Source organism: Mustelus asterias, unplaced genomic scaffold (assembly GCF_964213995.1).
Source record: "Mustelus asterias unplaced genomic scaffold, sMusAst1.hap1.1 HAP1_SCAFFOLD_1632, whole genome shotgun sequence".
NCBI classification, from domain to species: domain Eukaryota; kingdom Metazoa; phylum Chordata; class Chondrichthyes; order Carcharhiniformes; family Triakidae; genus Mustelus; species Mustelus asterias.
This window is the reverse complement of record NW_027591577.1, coordinates 30875-51234: the sequence shown is the minus strand read 5'-3', so window position 1 is coordinate 51234 and position 20360 is coordinate 30875. Positions and strand designations below refer to the sequence as shown.

Genomic DNA, 20360 nt, shown 5'->3' with positions numbered 1-20360 from the left:
GTGTGTGTGGGTGTGTGTGTGCTTGTCCGTGTGTGTGTGTGTGTCTGGGTGTGTGTCTGGGTGTGTGGCAGTGATCTGGGCCGCACGGCAGAGACACAAGGAGAAGCTGCGAGAGGAGTTGGGGAGGCTGGCGGCGGAGACGGGTTTGGAGACGCTGTCCTCGGTGGGGTACCCGGAGCTGGTGACCATCCTGTCGCAGCAGGAGGAAGGCCTGTTGGCCCACGAGCAGCTGGCCCGGAGCTCGATGCGGGAGTCGGTGCTGAGGGAGGAGGCTGAGAACGAGGAACAGGAGCGGCGCAAGAGAGGCCACTTCAGCAAGCAGCCCATGTGCCCCGTGTCGCCTCGCCGCGAGCTCTTCAGCCAGGGCTTCTGCGCAGGCCCGAGCGGGGGGCTGACCTTGCTGGGGGGAGCGGCCAGGGTGGGCAAGACGGCCACCCTGCGGCGGCTGGTGGGCGAGTGGGCCTCGGCGGAGGCGGACACTGGCCCCGAGGCTGTCTACCCCCAGTTCCAGTTCCTCTTCCACTTTGAGCTGGAGCGGGAGAAGGGGGCCCAGCCCAGCAGCCTGCAGGCTCTGGTCCAGTCCGCCTATCCCCACCTGTCTGCCCAGCTCCCCTACCTGTGGCGGACCCCCGAAGCCCTGCTGCTGATATTTGACGGGCTGGACCGCTTGCACGGTTGGCATGACGCCAGCCCGGGAATGGCCACCAAGGACCCGACCGAGGGCTGCCCCCTGCCCGACGTGCTATGGTCCCTGGCACGCGGCGCCATGCTGCCCGGCTGCTGCGTGCTGTTCTCCGGCCGTCCCACCGCCCTCAAGCCCCTGGAGAACGCCAGCCCCCGGCTGTGGTTGGAGGTGGCGGGCCTGGGCGAGGGGGTTCGCCGGGCCTACGCACTGGGGCTCCATCGGGGGCAGCCGGAGCGGGTTGAGGAGGCCCTGACGCGGGCCCAGCAGAACGAGTACCTGTGGGGCCTGTGCGCCGACCCCGGCTACTGCTGGCTGGTGTGCAGCGGCCTGGGCGAGGGCCCCATGCCCCGCACTGCCACCCAGGTGCTGGCCGCCTACCTGCACAGGGTGCTGAGGCAGCGGGCGGAGGCTGACCCCCGCGACCTGCTCTTCCGGGCGGGCGAGCTGGCACTGGAGGGCCTGTCACAGCGGAGTGGCCTGTTCGCCGAGGAGGACTTGCGGCGATATGGGCTGGAGCCCCCGCGGCTGGAGGGGGGCCTGATCCAGCGGGCACCGGGCCGGGGCAGAGACCTCTACGCCTTTTGCCAGCCGTCCCTGCAGGAGTTTGTGGCAGCCTTGGCCCAATACCTGGCGCCCGAGCGCCGTGACCTCCTGCTGCTGCTCCAGGCCATCCAGGCGGCCGACGACGGCCGTTACCAGGGCTTCCTGCGCTGCCTGTTGGGCCTGTCGGCCCGTGTCTCCTCTCGCCAGCTGGAGGAGTTCCTGCCGCCCCTGCCCCACCGCTCCATCTGCGAGGCCATCTCCTGGCTGGAGGGCCTGGTCCAAACCGAGGCCAAGAAGCGGGAGCTGAGCCGACATCACCTCCTGACCGTGGCGCACTACCTCCATGAGGGCCGCAACCGGCGGCTGGCCCGCCTGCTGGCTGCCTCCATCTCCCACATGAAGCTGGGCAGCGAGCGCCCTCAGCACGGCGTCCGCCTCGACCCGACCGACTGCGCCGCCCTCTGCTACGTCTTCCAGCACTGCGAGTCCGTCGACAGCTTCAGCTTCGAGAACTGCTACGTCCAAGCCGAGGGCATCAAGTATCTCCTGGCAGCCTTCCTCAACTGCAAGAGAATCAGGTACTGCGTGGGTGAGGGGGAGGGGGGGGGGGGGAATTCCAATCACCCTTGTGCCCGGGTACTCTTCCCCCCCACCCCCTCCCCCCCACCCCAGCACCACCACCACCCCCCAACACCACCACCACCCCCCCCTCAACTCCCCCCCCCAACACCACCACCACCCCCCCCTCAACTCCCCCCTCCCCCCCCAACACCACCACCACCCCCCCTCAACTCCCCCCTCCCCCCCCAACACCACCACCACCCCCCCCTCAACTCCCCCCTCCCCCCCACCCCAGCACCACCACCACCCTCCCCCCTCAACTCCCCCCTCCCCCCCCCCCCCCAACACCACCACCACCCACCCACCACCCCCCCTCCACCACAGAAATCTCTTTGGCTCTTCTGTCAGTGTTAGACGGAAGGAAAAGGTTGGAAAGGGTCACTGAGAGATCAATTGCACCAGCAAAAACCATCGGTTTTTTTTTGCTTCCTATCTAAGTTTAAGTTTATTTATTAATCACAAGTAGATTTACATTTACGGTGAAAATCCCCTAGTCGCCACCCTCCGGCGCCTGTTCGGGTTACACCAAGGAAGAATTTAGCACCTTAACCAGCACGTCTTTCGGACAGTGGGAGGAAACCCACACAGACATGGGGAGAATGTGCAGACTCCGCACAGACAGTGACCCAAATCGGGGAATCGAACCCCGGGTACCTAGCACTGTGAGGCAGCAGTGCTAACCACGGTGCCACCGTGCCGCCCCCTGGTTAGTAGATAGGAGGCAAAGAGTTGGCATAAATGGGTCTTTTGGGTAGTCAGTGACTAGTGGGGTTCCGCAGGGATCCGTGCTAGGACCCAACAGTTCACATATATTAATGATTTGGAAGAGGGAACTGAATGTATTATCTCCAAATTTGCAGATGATATGACGTTGTGTGGGAGGGTGAGCTGTGAGGAGGATGCAGAGATGCTTCAGTGTGATTTGGACAGGCTGAGTGTGTGGGTATCTGCATGGCAGATGCAGCATAATGTGGATAAATGTGAGGTTATCCACTTTGGGAGCAATAATAGGGAGACAGATTATTATTTGAATGGGTGTAAATTGAGAGAGGCGGATACTCAGCGAGACCTTGGTGTGTTGAGGATTAGCCAGATACTGCACGCTCAGTATTCAATCTCCTAATGTTTGTTACTTGCCAGCAAGGAGGACAGACATAGTGAATTTCAATGTGCTGTTCTCCCGATTCGTACAGATAATTAGCATTTATCATTAATTACAGCAAATGAGAAACGAGCTACTTTCTAATCCGTCATTTGCACACACTGTCCACCAATCGTAGCATAGTTTATTGCCCTTTTTATTGTTATGAAGGGGAAAGTTGATCCCCTGACTTAGAGCTAACATCGAGACCCCCCCAAAGAGGAGTACCTCACCTCATAATCTGTTAAGGTGCGTGTGAGAAGGGGTAAGATCGACGTCTCCGCAACCTCTACTGGTTCAATCAAAATAACTCCCTGAGACTCTGTAAAATCAACAAGTAACACTTTATTTATCTAACTGACAGTGAGCAGGGTAACTAAACTATTAACAAACCCAATAATAAGACTTAGGAGCAGAATTAGGCCATTTGGCCCATCGAGTCCGCTGCACCATTCACTCATGGCTAATATGATTCTCATCCCCATGAATGGCCTCCTTCTGCACTGGGGATGCTATGATTCAATGGTATTACCATTGCTGAATTCCTTCCCCCACTTTCAACATCCTGGGGGTTACCATTGACCAGAATCTGAACTGGACCCAGCCAGATAAACACAGTGGCTCCCAGAGCAGGTCAGAGGCTGGGAATCGTGCGGAGAGTAACACCTCCTGACTCCCCCCAAAGCCAGTCCACCATCTACAAGGACACAGTCAGGAGTGGGATGGAATATTCTCCACTCGCCTGGATGGGTGCGGCTCCCAACAACACTCGAGAAGCTCAACACCATCCAGGACAAAGCAGCCCCGCTCGATCGACACGCTAACCACAAACACTCACTCCCTCCACCACCGACGCTCAGTGACAGCCGTGTGTACCATCTACAAGATGCACCGCAGCGACTCACCAAGGCTCCTTAGGCAGCACCTTCCAAACCCACCACCTCTACCATCTAGAAGGACAAGGGCAGCAGATACCTGGGAACACCCCCACCTGGAGGCTCCCCTCCGAGTCACTCACCATCCCGACTTGGAAATATATCGGCTGTTCCTTCACTGTCAGGAAGGGGAGATGGTTTCCTCTCTGAGAATCACGCAACCACTCAGAGAGGAGTCCCTCCCTATATAATCTGTTAAGGTGGGTGTGAGAAGGGGTAAGATCGACGTCTCCGCAACCTCTACTGGTTCAATCAAAATAACTCCCTGAGACTCTGTAAAATCAACAAGTAACACTTTATTTATCCAACTGACAGTGAGCAGGTTAACTAAACTATTAACAAAATTATTAAAACCCGATTCTAGTGGAATGCTGTTTAGATAAACACAATTCCCGCTCATTAACAAAATAAATAGAATTTTTCGTGACTCTAAATTACAACCAGGTTTTAACTTTCGGAATCTTCTGTCTTCTTTGCTGATTTCTTCTGTCTTCACTATTGAGATGAGTCTTTCTTTTAAGACATAAATGCGACTGTTAGAGTGGCAGACGGCAGTTACTGGCTGTCTCTCTCTCTAAAGTTGTGGCAGGCGCGGTTGCTGGCTGGCTCCCTGATGCTGGGCGCCATCTCTAATAACCCCTGACAGCAACATCCCCACAATCGGATTGGTTTACAGGTTACCGAAATATCAAATTCAAATCTGATAGGCTGCTGCTATTCAAACGCCTGGTTTAAATCGATTGGTTAAAAGTCAAAACATGTTCTGATTCAAAGACATGAAGCCTGTTACCAAAGCAACCCTGTTGTTTTTGCCTCTGATACAATGTTTCAGTCTGTGTACTGCTTCAGTGCAGAAAAGAAACTACCCTTTTTGACAGAACCATGAAACGCTTTCTCCTCCTTCACATCTCACAATATTTTATACTCTTACAAACACCAAATCCTAACATTCTACTCAACTTCGCAACTCTTATCCAATAGAAAACCATCTCCTTCGTTAAAATAATATGTCAACATTTACGGGCCGCACGATGGCACAGTGGGTTAGCGCTGCTGCCTCACAGTGACAGGGACCCGGGTTCAATTCCCAGCTTGGGTCACTGTCTGTGCGGAGTCTGCACGTTCTCCCCATGTCTGCGTGGGTTTCCGCCAGGTGCCCCGGTTTCCTCTCACACTCCAAAGATGCGCAGGTTAGGTGGATTGGCCATGCTAAATTGTCCCTTAGTGTCCAAAGATGTGCAGGTTAGGTGGATTGGCCATGCTAAATTGCCCCTTAGTGTCCAAAGATGTGTAGGTTAGGTGGATTATCCATGCTAAATTGTCCCTTAGTGTCCAAAGATGTGCAGGTTAGGTGGATTGGCCAGGGTAAATTGTCCCTTAGTGTCCAAAGATGTGCAGGTTAGGTGGATTGGCCAGGGTAAATTGTCCCTTAGTGTCCAAAGATGTGTAGGTTAGGGGGATTGGCCATGCTAAATTGCCCATTAGTGTCCAAAGATGTGTAGGTTAGGTGGATTGGCCATGCTAAATTGTCCCTTAGTGTCCAAAGATGTGCAGGTTAGGTGGATTGGCCATGCGAAATTGCCCATTAGTGTCAGGGGGATTAGCAGGGTAAATACATGGGATTACGGGGATAGGGCCTGGGTGGGATTGTCAATAGTGCAGGCTCGATGGGCTGAATGGCCTCCTTCTGCACGGTAGGGTTTCTATGATATCTTGTTTTTTGGTATTCGTCATGGTAACTTGTCTTAGTTTTATCCTGTGACCAAGGGCGGGATTGCAGTGTTTATGAAACTGACACAAGGTTAGATTAGTCTCTTTCCTGAACATGCAACCACTGACCTCAAAGGCTCCATTCTCGCTGATGGAGTTGCCTGTCAGTGTGGTTGTCACTTGATTTCCACAGCAGCAACTGCAGTTTCTAACTGTTTTTGACCATCGGTTCACAAGTCCCAGCACCCCCATGGTGCCTTAACCTTGCAGAACAAAGTGAATTCAATATTTGGCCATAGCTGGAATTACAACTTATTGTCCACAGGAGTCCTCGTGCATCAGTCGCTGAGAGTAAGCGCGCAGGTACAGCAGGCAGTAAAGAAGGTGAATGGTATGTTGGCCTTCATAGCGAGAGGATTGGAGTATCGGGATAGGGATGTTTTGCTGCAATTGTACAGGGCGTTGGTGAGGCCACACCTGGAGTATTGTGGGCAGTTTTGGTCTCCTTATCTGAGGAAGGATGTCCTTGCTATAGAGGGAGCGCAGCGAAGGTTTACCAGGCTGATTCCTGGGATGGCAGGTCTGTCATATGAGGAGAGACTAAGTGGGTTCGGATTATATTCACTGGAGTTTAGAAGAGTGAGAGGGGATCTGATAGAAACTTATAAAATTCTAACAGGGTTAGACAGGGTAGATTCAGAAAGAATGTTCCCGATGGTGGGGGAATCCAGAACTAGGGGTCAGAGTTTGAGGATAAGGGGGAAACCTTTTAGGACTGAGGTGAGGAGAAATTTCTTCACCCAGAGGGTGGTGAATGTGTGGAATTCACTCCCACAGAAAGTAGTTGAGGCCAAAACGTTGTGTGATTTCAGGAAGAAATTAGATTTTGCTCTTGGGGCTAAAGGGATGGAGGGATATGGGGGGAAGGGGGGGGATCAGGGTATTGAATTTGATGATCAGCCGTGATCAGAATGAATGGCGGAGCAGCTGGAAGGGCCGAATGGCCTCCTCCTGCTTCTAGTTTCTATGTTTTTATGAATGTTGGAAAAACCCATCTGGGTCACTAATGTCCTTTAGGGAAGGAAATCTGCCGTCCTTACCTGGTCTGGCCTACATGTGGCTCCAGAGCCACAGCAATGTGGGTGACTCTCAACTGCCCTCCAAGGGCAACTAGGGATGGGCAATAAATGCTGGACCAGCCACCGACACCCATGTCCCAGGAATAGAACATAGAACAGTACAGCACAGAACAGGCCCTTCGGCCCACGATGTTGTGCCGAGCTTTATCTGAAACCAAGATCAAGCTATCCCACTCCCTATCATCCTGGTGTGCTCCATGTGCCTATCCAATAACTGCTTAAATGTTCCTAAAGTGTCTGACTCCACTATCACTGCAGGCAGTCCATTCCACACCCCAACCACTCTCTGCGTAAAGAACCTACCTCTGATATCCTTCCTGTATCTCCCACCATGAACCCTATAGTTATGCCCCCTTGTAATAGCTCCATCCACCCGAGGAAATGGTCTTTGAACGTTCACTCTATCTATCCCCTTCATCATTTTATAAACCTCTATTAAGTCTCCCCTCAGCCTCCTCCGCTCCAGAGAGAACAGCCCCAGCTCCCTCAACCTTTCCTCATAAGACCTACCCTCCAAACCAGGCAGCATCCTGGTAAATCTCCTCTGCACTCTTTCCAGCGCTTCCACATCCTTCTTATAGTGAGGTGACCAGAACTGCACACAATATTCCAAATTTTGTCTCACCAAGGTCCTGTCCAGTTGCAGCATAACCCCACGGCTCTTAAACTCCAACCCCCTGCTAATAAAAGCTAACGCACTATAGGCCTTCTTCACAGCTCTATCCACTTGAGTGGCAACCTTTAGAGATCTGTGGATATAGACCCCAAGATCTCCCTGTTCCTCCACAGTCTTCAGAACCCTATCTTTGACCCTGTAATCCACATTTAAATTAGTCCTACCAAAATGAATCACCTCACATTTATCAGGGTTAAACTCCATTTGCCATTTTTCAGCCCAGCTTTGCATCCTATCTATGTCTCTTTGCAGCCTACAACAGCCCTCCACCTCATCCACTACTCCACCAATCTTGGTGTCATCAGCAAATTTACTGATCCACCCTTCAGCCCCCTCCTCTAAGTGATTAATAAAAATCACAAAGAGCAGAGGACCAAGCACTGATCCCTGCAGCACACCGCTAGCAACCTGCCTCCAATCCGAAAATTTTCCATCCACCACCACCCTCTGTCTTCGATCAGACAGCCAGTTACCTATCCAATCGAATAAATGAAAAGAAGTTGTCGTTGCCTGACGGGACAGGGATTTACGGTTTTGGGGTGGGGAGCTGGAGATGTGAGGAAGGACTTTACTTACACAGTGAGGGTAAAGACCTCGACCATCTGCAGCAAGAGGCAACAAGCAATCTCAGAGGAAAATAGACAGACACTTAATCAAAATAAATTTACACAGCTACGGGATCCGAGTCGGGAGTTTGTGACTGACTGGATTGACCTACAGGGAGCTAGCACAGAATCGATGGGCTGAATGGGGCCTCCTCCTGTTCCTGTGTAACAGGCTGGAGCCTCCTCCTGTTCCTGTGTAACAGGCTGGAGAAGGGGTTGAATGGGGCCTCCTCCTGTTCCTGTGTAACAGGCTGGAGAAGGGGCTGAATGGACTCCTCCTGTTCCTGTGTAACAGGCTGGAGAAGGGGCTGAATGGACTCCTCCTGTTCCTGTGTAACAGGCTGGAGAAGGGCTGAATGGCCTCCTCCTGTTCCTGTGTAACAGGCTGGAGAAGGGGCTGAATGGGGCCTCCTCCTGTTCCTGTGTAACAGGCTGGAGAAGGGGCTGAATGGGTCCTCCTGTTCCTGTGTAACAGGCTGGAGAAGGGGCTGAATGGCCTCCTCCTGTTCCTGTGTGACAGGCTGGAGAAGGGGCTGAATGGCCTCCTCCTGTTCCTGTGTAACAGGCTGGAGAAGGGGCTGAATGGCCTCCTCCTGTTCCTGTGTAACAGGCTGGAGAAGGGGCAGAATGGCCTCCTCCTGTTCCTGTGTAACAGGCTGGAGAAGGAGCTGAATGGGGCTTCCTGTTCCTGTGTAACAGGCTGGAGAAGGGGCTGAATGGCCTCCTCCTGTTCCTGTGTAACAAGCTGGAGAAGGGGCTGAATGGGGCCTCCTCCTGTTCCTGTGTAACAGGCTGGAGAAGGGGCTGAATGGGGCCTCCTCCTGTTCCTGTGTAACAGGCTGGAGAAGGGGCTGAATGGGGCCTCCTCCTGTTCCTGTGTAACAGGCTGGAGAAGGGGCTGAATGGGGCCTCCTCCTGTTCCTGTGTAACAGGCTGGAGAAGGGGCTGAATGGGGCCTCCTCCTGTTCCTGTGTAACAGGCTGGAGAAGGGGCTGAATGGGGCCTCCTCCTGTTCCTGTGTAACAGGCTGGAGAAGGGGCTGAATGGGGCCTCCTCCTGTTCCTGTGTAACAGGCTGGAGAAGGGGCTGAATGGGGCCTCCTCCTGTTCCTGTGTAACAGGCTGGAGAAGGGGCTGAATGGGGCCTCCTCCTGTTCCTGTGTAACAGGCTGGAGAAGGGGCTGAATGGGGCCTCCTCCTGTTCCTGTGTAACAGGCTGGAGAAGGGGCTGAATGGGGCCTCCTCCTGTTCCTGTGTAACAGGCTGGAGAAGGGGCTGAATGGGGCCTCCTCCTGTTCCTGTGTAACAGGCTGGAGAAGGGGCTGAATGGGGCCTCCTCCTGTTCCTGTGTAACAGGCTGGAGAAGGGGCTGAATGGGGCCTCCTCCTGTTCCTGTGTAACAGGCTGGAGAAGGGGCTGAATGGGGCCTCCTCCTGTTCCTGTGTAACAGGCTGGAGAAGGGGCTGAATGGGGCCTCCTCCTGTTCCTGTGTAACAGGCTGGAGAAGGGGCTGAATGGGGCCTCCTCCTGTTCCTGTGTAACAGGCTGGAGAAGGGGCTGAATGGGGCCTCCTCCTATTCCTGTGTAACAGGCTGGAGAAGGGGCTGAATGGGGCCTCCTCCTGTTCCTGTGTAACAGGCTGGAGAAGGGGCTGAATGGGGCCTCCTCCTGTTCCTGTGTAACAGGCTGGAGAAGGGGCTGAATGGGGCCTCCTCCTGTTCCTGGGTAACAGGCTGGAGAAGGGGCTGAATGGGGCCTCCTCTTCTTTCTTTCAATAATGCTGGTTTTTCTCTCTCTCTATTCCAGTCTGGTTGGAAATAATCTTCGTGATGAGGGAGTGAGGATTCTCTGTGTGGTTCTGAGGGACCCTGACTGCAAAGTGACTGAAATAGAGTGAGTATTAACACCTTGTATCGTGTCCATACCTGAATCCTCACCCCTCGCTTCAGATAATCCAGTTGCTGCAACATTTAAGATCATAGCGAGAGGATTTGAGAATAGGGATAGGGATGTTTTGCTGCAATTGTACAGGGCGTTGGTGAGGCCACACCTGGAGTATTGTGTGCAGTTTTGGTCTCCTTATCTGAGGAAGGATGTCCTTGCTATAGAGGGAGCCCAGCGAAGGTTTACCAGGCTGATTCCTGGGATGGCAGCTCTGTCATACGAGGAGAGACTAAGTGGGTTAGGATTATATTCACTGGAGTTTAGAAGAGTGAGAGGGGATCTCATAGAAACTTATAAAATTCTAACAGGGTTAGACAGGGTAGATTCAGAAAGAATGTTCCCGATGGTGGGGGGAGTCCAGAACTAGGGGTCAGAGTTTGAGGATAAGGGGGAAACCTTTTAGGACTGAGGTGAGGAGAAATTTCTTCACCCAGAGGGTGGTGAATGTGTGGAATTCACTCCCACAGAAAGTAGCTGAGGCCAAAACGTTGTGTGATTTCAGGAAGAAATTAGATTTCGCTCTTGGGGCGAAAGGGATCGAGGGATATGGGGGGAAGGGGGGGATCAGGATATTGAATTCGATGATCAGCCGTGATCAAAATGGCACAGCAGTCTGGAAGGGCTGAATGGCCTCCTCCTGCTCCTGGTTATTATAAGAAATTGGAGCAGGAGTAGGCCATTCAGCCCCTCAAGCCTGCTACCTCATTCAGTAAAACGATGTCTGATCTGATGGTGTCCTTACCTGTACTGCCCAGCCTGTCCCACTGCGCACCCCCCGCCCTCCCCCTCCCCCCCCGTAACCCTCGACCCCTTTGATGGTGAAAACTCTCCCAACTTGGCCATGAGTATATTCAGTGAGCTGCAGCCCCTTCACTGCTGTCCCACATGACAAAGTCCCACATGGCAGGTTGGTTAAGAAGGTTAAGGCTCATGGGATACAAGGAGAAGTGGCTCGATGGGTGGAGAACTGGCTTGGCCATAGGAGACAGAGGGTAGTGGTCGAAGGGTCTTTTTCCGGCTGGAGGTCTGTGACCAGTGGTGTTCCAGTGGTGTTCCGCAGGGCTCTGCTATTTGTGATATATATAAATGATTTGGAAGAAGGTGTAACTGGTGTAATCAGCAAGTTTGCGGATGACACAAAGATAGCTGGACTTGCGGATAGCGAAGAGCATTGTCGGGCAATACAGCAGGATATAGATAGGCTGGAAAATTGGGCGGAGAGGTGGCAGATGGAGTTTAATCCGGATAAATGCGAAGTGATGCATTTTGGAAGAAATAATGTAGGGAGGAGTTATACAATAAATGGCAGAGTCATCAGGAGTATAGAAACACAGAGGGACCTGGGTGTGCAAGTCCACAAATCCTTGAAGGTGGCAACACAGGTGGAGAAGGTGGTGAAGAAGGCATATGGTATGCTTGCCTTTATAGGACGGGGTATAGAGCATAAAAGCTGGAGTCTGATGATGCAGCTGTATAGAACGCTGGTTAGGCCACATTTGGAGTACTGCGTCCAGTTCTGGTCGCCGCACTACCAGAAAAGGACGTGGAGGCGTTAGAGAGAGTGCAGAGAAGGTTTACCAGGATGTTGCCTGGTATGGAGGGTCTTAGCTATGAGGAGAGATTGGGTAAACTGGGCTTGTTCTCCCTGGAAAGACGGAGAATGAGGGGAGATCTAATAGAGGTATACAAGATTATGAAGGGGATAGATAGGGTGAACAGTGGGAAGCTTTTCCCAGGTTGGAGGTGACGATCACGAGGGGTCACGGGCTCAAGGTGAGAGGGGCGAAGTATAACTCAGATATCAGAGGGACGTTTTTTACACAGAGGGTGGTGGGGGCCTGGAATGCGCTGCCAAGTAGGGTGGTGGAGGCAGGCACGCTGACATCGTTTAAGACTTACCTGGATAGTCACATGAGCAGCCTGGGAATGGAGGGATACAAACGATTGGTCTAGTTGGACCAAGGAGCGGCACAGGCTTGGAGGGCCGAAGGGCCCGTTTCCTGTGCTGTACTGTTCTTTGTTCTTTGTCTGGAGGGAGGAGAATTCCCGCAGACTAATCGGTCTCTGAGCAAAGAAATTCCTCCTCATCTCCATCTTCACTGGCTGACACCCCTCCTTATTCTAAAGCTGTGCCTCTGCCCCCACCCCCCATTGGAGATTCCACCTTGGCCCCCAACGAGGTGGGGGGCGAAACGTCCTCTCAGCATCCATCCTGTCAAATAACCCGAATAACTCAGAATCCGATCTGTCTCAATAAGATCGCCTCTCAACTGCTACATCACCTCAGTTATAATGTTCAATTCTGGTCGCCACACTACCAGAAGGATGTGGAGGCTTTGGAGAGGGGACAGAAAAGATTTACCAGGATGTTGCCTGGTATGGAGGGCATTAGCTATGAGGAGAAACTTGGTTTGTTCTCACTGGAGCGACGGAGGTTGAGGGGAGACCTGATAGAAGTCTACAAGATTATGAGGGGCACGGACAGAGTGGATAGTCAGAGCTTTTTCCCCAGGGTGGAAGAGTCAATTACTAGAGGCACAGGTTTAAGGAGCGAGGGGCAAGGTTTAAAGGAGATGTACGAGGCAGATTTTTTACACAGAGGGTGGTGGGTGCCTGGAACTCGCTGCCGGGGGAGGTAGTGGAAGCGGATACGATAAGGAGCGTCTTTACAAATACATGAATGAGATGGGAATAGAGGGATGAGGGGAATTGTCTTCACTGAGTGGGTTGTGAATCTCTGATCCCCCGACACAGAGAGCTGAGGGATGCTCAGTCCTTGGGAATGTTTGAGACGCAGATAGAGATTTCTTTGGAGAGGGTACAGAAAAGATTTACCAGGTTGTTGCCTGGTATGGAGGGCATTAGCTATGAGGAGAGGTTGGAGAAACTTGGTTTGTTCTCACTGGAACCCCACCCCCCCCCCCCCGCCCCCCTCTCGCAACGGCCTCTCACAATGATATCCTTTATCACATAACGCGGACTCGAACTGTGCCCAGTCCCCCAGAGATGTGGGGCGGGATCTTACCACCATGTCAGCCCGAGGTTCGTACAATCCCACCCGAGGCCGGTAGAGAATGCCGTTCTCCCAGCCTCGCCCGGACCCGGAATCAGGGCGGGCAGTGCCGGTGAGATTCCGGCTGTAATCTCATCAATGCCGTGTAAATCCACAGCCCAACATCACAATATTTGTAATCCATTCCCAAAATAATCAGCGATAATATTCTGCTTTCCCTCCTAGAACCCCCTGCAGCACAGAAAGAGGCCATTCGGCCCATCGAGTCTGCACCAACTCTCTGAAAAAGCATCCCACCCAGGTTAACTGGCCCCCCACCCGCCCTATCCCCATAACCCCACGCATTTACCAAGGCTACAGGTACAGCAGGCAGCAACAAAGGCTGGAGAAGGGGCTGAATGGGGCCTCCTCCTGTTCCTGTGTAACAGGCTGGAGAAGGGGCTGAATGGGGCCTCCTCCTGTTCCTGTGTAACAGGCTGGAGAAGGGGCTGAATGGGGCCTCCTCCTGTTCCTGTGTAACAGGCTGGAGAAGGGGCTGAATGGGGCCTCCTCCTGTTCCTGTGTAACAGGCTGGAGAAGGGGCTGAAAGGGGCCTCCTGTTCCTGTGTAACAGGCTGGAGAAGGGGCTGAATGGGGCCTCCTCCTGTTCCTGTGTAACAGGCTGGAGAAGGGGCTGAATGGCCTCCTCCTGTTCCTGTATAACAGGCTGGAGAAGGGGCTGAATGGGGCCTCCTCCTGTTCCTGTGTAACAGGCTGGAGAAGGGGCTGAATGGGGCCTCCTCCTGTTCCTGTGTAACAGGCTGGAGAAGGGGCTGAATGGCCTCCTCCTGTTCCTGTGTAACAGGCTGGAGAAGGGGCTGAATGGGGCCTCCTCCTGTTCCTGTGTAACAGGCTGGAGAAGGGGCTGAATGGGGCCTCCTCCTGTTCCTGTGTAACAGGCTGGAGAGGGGGCTGAATGGCCTCCTCCTGTTCCTGTGTAACAGGCTGGAGAAGGGGCTGAATGGCCTCCTCCTGTTCCTGTGTAACAGGCTGGAGAAGGGGCTGAATGGGTTCTCCTGCTACAGTGTTGGATTAATGCTGGCTCCTCTCCATCTCTCACTGTCTCTCTCTCTCTCTCTCTGTCTCTGTCTCTGTCTGTCTATCTGTCTCTCTCTCTCTCTCTGTCTCCCTCTCTCCCTCTGTCTCTGTCTGTCTATCCGTCTGTCTCTCTCCCTCTCTGTCTCTCACTGTCTCCCACTGTCTCTCTCTCTCTCACTGTCTCTCTCTCTCACTGTCTCTCTCTCTCACTGTCTCTCTCTCTCACTGTCTCTCCGTCTGTCTGTCCATCTCTCTCTCTCTCTCTGTCCCTCTCTCACTGTCTCTGTCTCTCTCTCTCACTGTCTTTGTCTCTTTCTCTCTCTCTCTTTCTATCTCTATCTCACTCACTGTCTCTGTCTCTGTCTCTCTCTGTCTCTCTCTGTCTCTCTCTCTCTCACTGTCTCTCTGTCTCTCTCTGTCTCTCTGTCTCTCTCTCACTCTCTCTCTCTCTCTCTGATGTGTAGACTTGCTAAAAACAACCTAACCCGGGCCTGCACTGACGACCTCCTCTCTGCCATCGTCTCCAACGCCTCGATCACCGGCCTGAGTTTAAACAAGAATAATCTGGGCGACATTGGAGCAATGCAGCTCGTCGAAGGGCTGCAGCACCCAGACTGCAAGATCGAAGTTTTGCAGTGAGTAACAGATATTCCAGCAATCCCCGGCACTCCCCTCACCCTGCCGCCCAAACTGCACCTCCTTAGCCCCCCGAGGACAGTGCTACTGGCCCTGGGGGGGTTACAGAGATAGGGAGGGGGTGTAGGGGCTGGAGGAGGTTACAGAGATAGGGAGGGGTGTTGGGACTGGAGGACGTTACAGAGATAGGGAGGGTGTAGGGGCTGGGGGAGGTTACAGAGATAGGGAGGGGTGTAGGGGCTGGAGGAGGTTACAGAGATAGGGAGGGGGTGTAGGGGCTGGAGGAGGTTACAGAGATAGGGAGGGGGTGTAGGGGGCTGGAGGAGGTTACAGAGATAGGGAGGGGTGTAGAGGCTGGAGGAGGTTACAGAGATAGGGAGGGGGTGTAGGGGCTGGAGGAGGTTACAGAGATAGGGAGGGGTGTAGGGTCTGGAGGAGGTTACAGAGATAGGGAGGGGTGTAGGGGCTGGAGGAGGTTACAGAGATAGGGAGGGGTGTAGGGGCTGGAGGAGGGTACAGAGATAGGGAGGGGTGTAGGGGCTGGAGGAGGGTACAGAGATAGGGAGGGTGTAGGGGGCTGGAGGAGGTTACAGAGATAGGGAGGGTGTAGGGGGCTGGAGGAGGTTACAGAGATAGGGAGGGTGTAGGGTCTGGAGGAGGTTACAGAGATAGGGAGGGGTGTAGGGACTGGAGGAGGTTACAGAGATAGGGAGGGGTGTAGGGGCTGGAGGGGGTTACAGAGATAGGGAGGGGTGTAGGGGCTGGAGGAGGTTACAGAGATAGGGAGGGGTGTAGGGGCTGGAGGAGGTTACAGAGATAGGGAGGGGTGTAGGGACTGGAGGAGGTTACAGAGATAGGGAGGGGTGTAGGGGCTGGAGGAGGTTACAGAGATAGGGAGGGGTGTAGGGGCTGGAGGAGGTTACAGAGATAGGGAGGGGTGTAGGGGCTGGAGGAGGGTACAGAGATAGGGAGGGGTGTAGGGGCTGGAGGAGGGTACAGAGATAGGGAGGGTGTAGGGGGCTGGAGGAGGTTACAGAGATAGGGAGGGTGTAGGGGGCTGGAGGAGGTTACAGAGATAGGGAGGGTGTAGGGTCTGGAGGAGGTTACAGAGATAGGGAGGGGTGTAGGGACTGGAGGAGGTTACAGAGATAGGGAGGGGTGTAGGGGCTGGAGGGGGTTACAGAGATAGGGAGGGGTGTAGGGGCTGGAGGAGGTTACAGAGATAGGGAGGGGTGTAGGGGCTGGAGGAGGTTACAGAGATAGGGAGGGGTGTAGGGACTGGAGGAGGTTACAGAGATAGGGAGGGGTGTAGGGGCTGGAGGAGGTTACAGAGATAGGGAGGGGTGTAGGGGCTGGAGGAGGTTACAGAGATAGGGAGGGGGTGTAGGGGCTGGAGGAGGTTACAGAGATAGGGAGGGTTGTTGGGACTGGAGGAGGTTACAGAGATAGGGAGGGGTGTAGGGGCTGGAGGAGGTTACAGAGATAGGGAGGGGTGTAGGGGCTGGAGGAGGTTACAGAGATAGGGAGGGGTGTAGGGGCTGGAGGAGGTTACAGAGATAGGGAGGGGTGTAGGGACTGGAGGAGGGTACAGAGATAGGGAGGGGTGTAGGGACTGGAGGAGGGTACAGAGATAGGGAGGGGTGTAGGTGCTGGAGGGGGTTACAGAGATAGGGAGGGGTGTAGGGGCTGGAGGAGGTTACAGAGATAGGGAGGGGTGTAGGTGCTGGAGGGGGTTACAGAGATAGGGAGGGGTGTAGGGGCTGGAGGGGGTTACAGAGATAGGGAGGGGTGTAGGGGCTGGAGGAGGTTACAGAGATGGGGAGGGGTGTAGGTGCTGGAGGGGGTTACAGAGATAGGGAGGGGTGTAGGGGCTGGAGGGGGTTACAGAGATAGGGAGGGGTGTAGGGGCTGGAGGAGGTTACAGAGATGGGGAGGGGTGTCGGGGCTGGAGGAGGTTACAGAGATAGGGAGGGGGTGTAGGGGGTTGGAGGAGGTTACAGAGATAGGGAGGGGTGTAGGGGCTGGAGGAGGTTACAGAGATAGGGAGGGGTGTAGGGCTGGAGGAGGTTACAGAGATAGGGAGGGGTGTAGGGGCTGGAGGAGGTTACAGAGATAGGGAGGGGTGTAGGGGCTGGAGGAGGTTACAGAGATAGGGAGGGGTGTAGGGGCTGGAGGGGGTTACAGAGATAGGGAGGGGTGTAGGGGCTGGAGGAGGTTACAGAGATAGGGAGGGGTGTAGGGGCTGGAGGGGGTTACAGAGATAGGGAGGGGTGTAGGGGCTGGAGGGGGTTACAGAGATAGGGAGGGGTGTAGGGACTGGAGGAGGTTACAGAGATAGGGAGGGGTGTAGGGACTGGAGGAGGGTACAGAGATGGGGAGGGGTGTAGGGGCTGGAGGGGGTTACAGAGATAGGGAGGGGTGTAGGGACTGGAGGAGGTTACAGAGATAGGGAGGGGTGTAGGGACTGGAGGAGGGTACAGAGATGGGGAGGGGTGTCGGGGCTGGAGGAGGTTACAGAGATAGGGAGGGGTGTAGGGGCTGGAGGAGGTTACAGAGATAGGGAGGGGTGTAGGGACTGGAGGAGGGTACAGAGATGGGGAGGGGTGTCGGGGCTGGAGGAGGTTACAGAGATAGGGAGGGGTGTAGGGGCTGGAGGAGGTTACAGAGATAGGGAGGGGGTGTAGGGGGTTGGAGGAGGTTACAGAGATAGGGAGGGGTGTAGGGGCTGGAGGGGGTTACAGAGATAGGGAGGGGATGTAGGGGGACTGGAGGAGGTTACAGAGATAGGGAGGGGTGTAGGGGCTGGAGGATATTTCAGAGATAGGGAGGGGTGTGGGGGCTGGAGGAGGTTACAGAGATAGGGAGGGGTGTAGGGGCTGGAGGGGGTTACAGAGATAGGGAGGGGTGTAGGGACTGGAGGAGGTTACAGAGATAGGGAGGGGTGTAGGGACTGGAGGAGGGTACAGAGATGGGGAGGGGTGTCGGGGCTGGAGGAGGTTACAGAGATAGGGAGGGGTGTAGGGGCTGGAGGAGGTTACAGAGATAGGGAGGGGTGTAGGGACTGGAGGAGGGTACAGAGATGGGGAGGGGTGTCGGGGCTGGAGGAGGTTACAGAGATAGGGAGGGGTGTAGGGGCTGGAGGAGGTTACAGAGATAGGGAGGGGGTGTAGGGGGTTGGAGGAGGTTACAGAGATAGGGAGGGGTGTAGGGGCTGGAGGGGGTTACAGAGATAGGGAGGGGATGTAGGGGGACTGGAGGAGGTTACAGAGATAGGGAGGGGTGTAGGGGCTGGAGGATATTTCAGAGATAGGGAGGGGTGTGGGGGCTGGAGGAGGTTACAGAGATAGGGAGGGGTGTAGGGGCTGGAGGATATTTCAGAGATAGGGAGGGGTGTAGGGGCTGGAGGATATTTCAGAGATAGGGAGGGGTGTGGGGGCTGGAGGAGGTTACAGAGATAGGGAGGGGTGTAGGGGCTGGAGGATATTTCAGAGATAGGGAGGGGTGTGGGGGCTGGAGGAGGTTACAGAGATAGGGAGGGGTGTCGGGGCTGGAGGAGGTTACAGAGATAGGGAGGGGTGTAGGGGCTGGAGGAGGTTACAGAGATAGGGAGGGGTGTAGGGGCTGGAGGAGGTTACAGAGATAGGGAGAGGTGTAGGGACTGGAGGATATTTCAGAGATAGGGAGGGGTGTGGGGGCTGGAGGAGGTTACAGAGATAGGGAGGGGTGTAGGGTCTGGAGGAGGTTACAGAGATAGGGAGGGGTGTAGGGGCTGGAGGATATTTCAGAGATAGGGAGGGGTGTGGGGGCTGGAGGAGGTTACAGAGATAGGGAGGGGTGTCGGGGCTGGAGGAGGTTACAGAGATAGGGAGGGGTGTAGGGGCTGGAGGAGGTTACAGAGATAGGGAGGGGTGTAGGGGCTGGAGGAGGTTACAGAGATAGGGAGAGGTGTAGGGACTGGAGGATATTTCAGAGATAGGGAGAGGTGTAGCGGCTGGAGGAGGTTACAGAGATAGGGAGGGGTGTAGGGGCTGGAGGAGGTTACAGAGATAGGGAGGGGTGTAGGGACTGGAGGAGGGTACAGAGATGGGGAGGGGTGTAGGGGCTGGAGGAGGTTACAGAGATAGGGAGGGGGTGTAGGGGGTTGGAGGAGGTTACAGAGATAGGGAGGGGGTGTAGGGGGTTGGAGGAGGTTACAGAGATAGGGAGGGGTGTAGGGACTGGAGGAGGTTACAGAGATAGGGAGGGGTGTAGGGTCTGGAGGAGGTTACAGAGATAGGGAGGGGTGTAGGGTTTGGAGGAGGTTACAGGGATAGGGAGGGGTGCAGGGGCTGGAGGAGGTTACAGAGATAGGGAGGGGTGTAGGGGCTGGAGGAGGTTACAGAGATAGGGAGGGGTGTAGGGTCCGGAGGATGTTACAGAGATAGGGAGGGGTGTAGGGTCTGGAGGAGGTTACAGAGATAGGGAGGGGTGTAGGGGCTGGAGTAGGTTACAGAGATAGGGAGGGGTGTAGGGGCTGGAGGAGGTTACAGAGATAGGGAGGGGTGTAGGGTCTGGAGGAGGTTACAGAGATGGGATGGGTGTAGGGGCTGGAGGAGGTTACAGAGATTGGCAGGGGTGTAGGGGCTGGAGGAGGTTACAGAGATAGGGAGGGGTGTAGGGTCTGGAGGAGGTTACAGAGATGGGGTGGGTGTAGGGGCTGGAGGAGGTTACAGAGATAGGGAGGGGGTGTAGGGGCTGGAGGAGGTTACTGAGATAGGGAGGGGGTGTAGGGGCTGGAGAAAGTTACAGAGATAGGGAGGGGTGTAGGAGCTGGAGAAAGTTACAGAGATAGGGAGGGGTGTAGGAGCTGGAGGAAGTTACAGAGATTGGGAGGGGTGTCGGGGCTGGAGGAGATTACAGAAATAGGGAGGGGTGTAGAGGCCGCAGGAGGTTACAGAGATAGGGAGGGTTGATGTTGGGGAGGGGGTGATGTTGGGGAGGGGATGATGTTGGGGAGGGGGTGATGTTGGGGAGGGGGTGATGTTGGGGAGGGGGTGATGTTGGGGAGGGGGTGATGTTGGGGAGGGGTGATGTAGGGGAGGGGTGGATGTTGGGGAGGGGGTGATGTTGGGGAGGGGTTGATGTTGGGGAGGGGTGATGTTGGGGAGGGGTTGATGTTGGGGAGGGGTTGATGTTGGGGAGGGGTTGATGTTGGGGAGGGGGTGATGTTGGGAAGGGGGTGATGTTGGGGAGGGGGTGATGTTGGGGAGGGGTTGATGTTGGGGAGGGGTTGATGTTGGGGAAGGGTGATTTTGGGGAGGGGTTGATGTTGGGGAGGGGGTGATGTTGGGAAGGGGGTGATGTTGGGAAGGGGGTGATGTTGGGGAGGGGGTGATGTTGGGGAGGGGTTGATGTTGGGGAGGGGTTGATGTTGGGGAAGGGTGATGTTGGGGAGGGGTGATGTTGGGGAGGGGGTGATGTTGGGGAGGGGTTGATGTTGGGGAGGGGTGATGCTGGGGAGGGGGTGATGTTGGGGAGGGGTGATGTTGGGGAGGGGTGATGTTGGGGAGGGGTGATGTTGGGGAGGGGTGATGTTGGGGAGGGGGTGATGTTGGGGAGGGGGTGATGTTGGGGAGGGGGTGATGTTGGGGAGGGGG

The 20360-nt window shown here is 55.0% G+C and overlaps 1 protein-coding gene across 1 annotated transcript in view; it reads left to right on the top strand.

Moving 5' to 3' along the window:
* Positions 1–244: 244 nt before the first annotated feature.
* The window catches only part of LOC144488522 (NACHT, LRR and PYD domains-containing protein 3-like), a 36469-nt gene continuing 16353 nt past the window's right edge, over positions 245–20360 (top strand). The window contains exons 1-3 of the mRNA XM_078206571.1: positions 245–1806; positions 9861–9947; positions 14553–14723. Of these exons, the coding sequence (XP_078062697.1) occupies positions 245–1806; positions 9861–9947; positions 14553–14723 (1820 nt within the window). The remainder of the gene's footprint in view (positions 1807–9860; positions 9948–14552; positions 14724–20360) is intronic.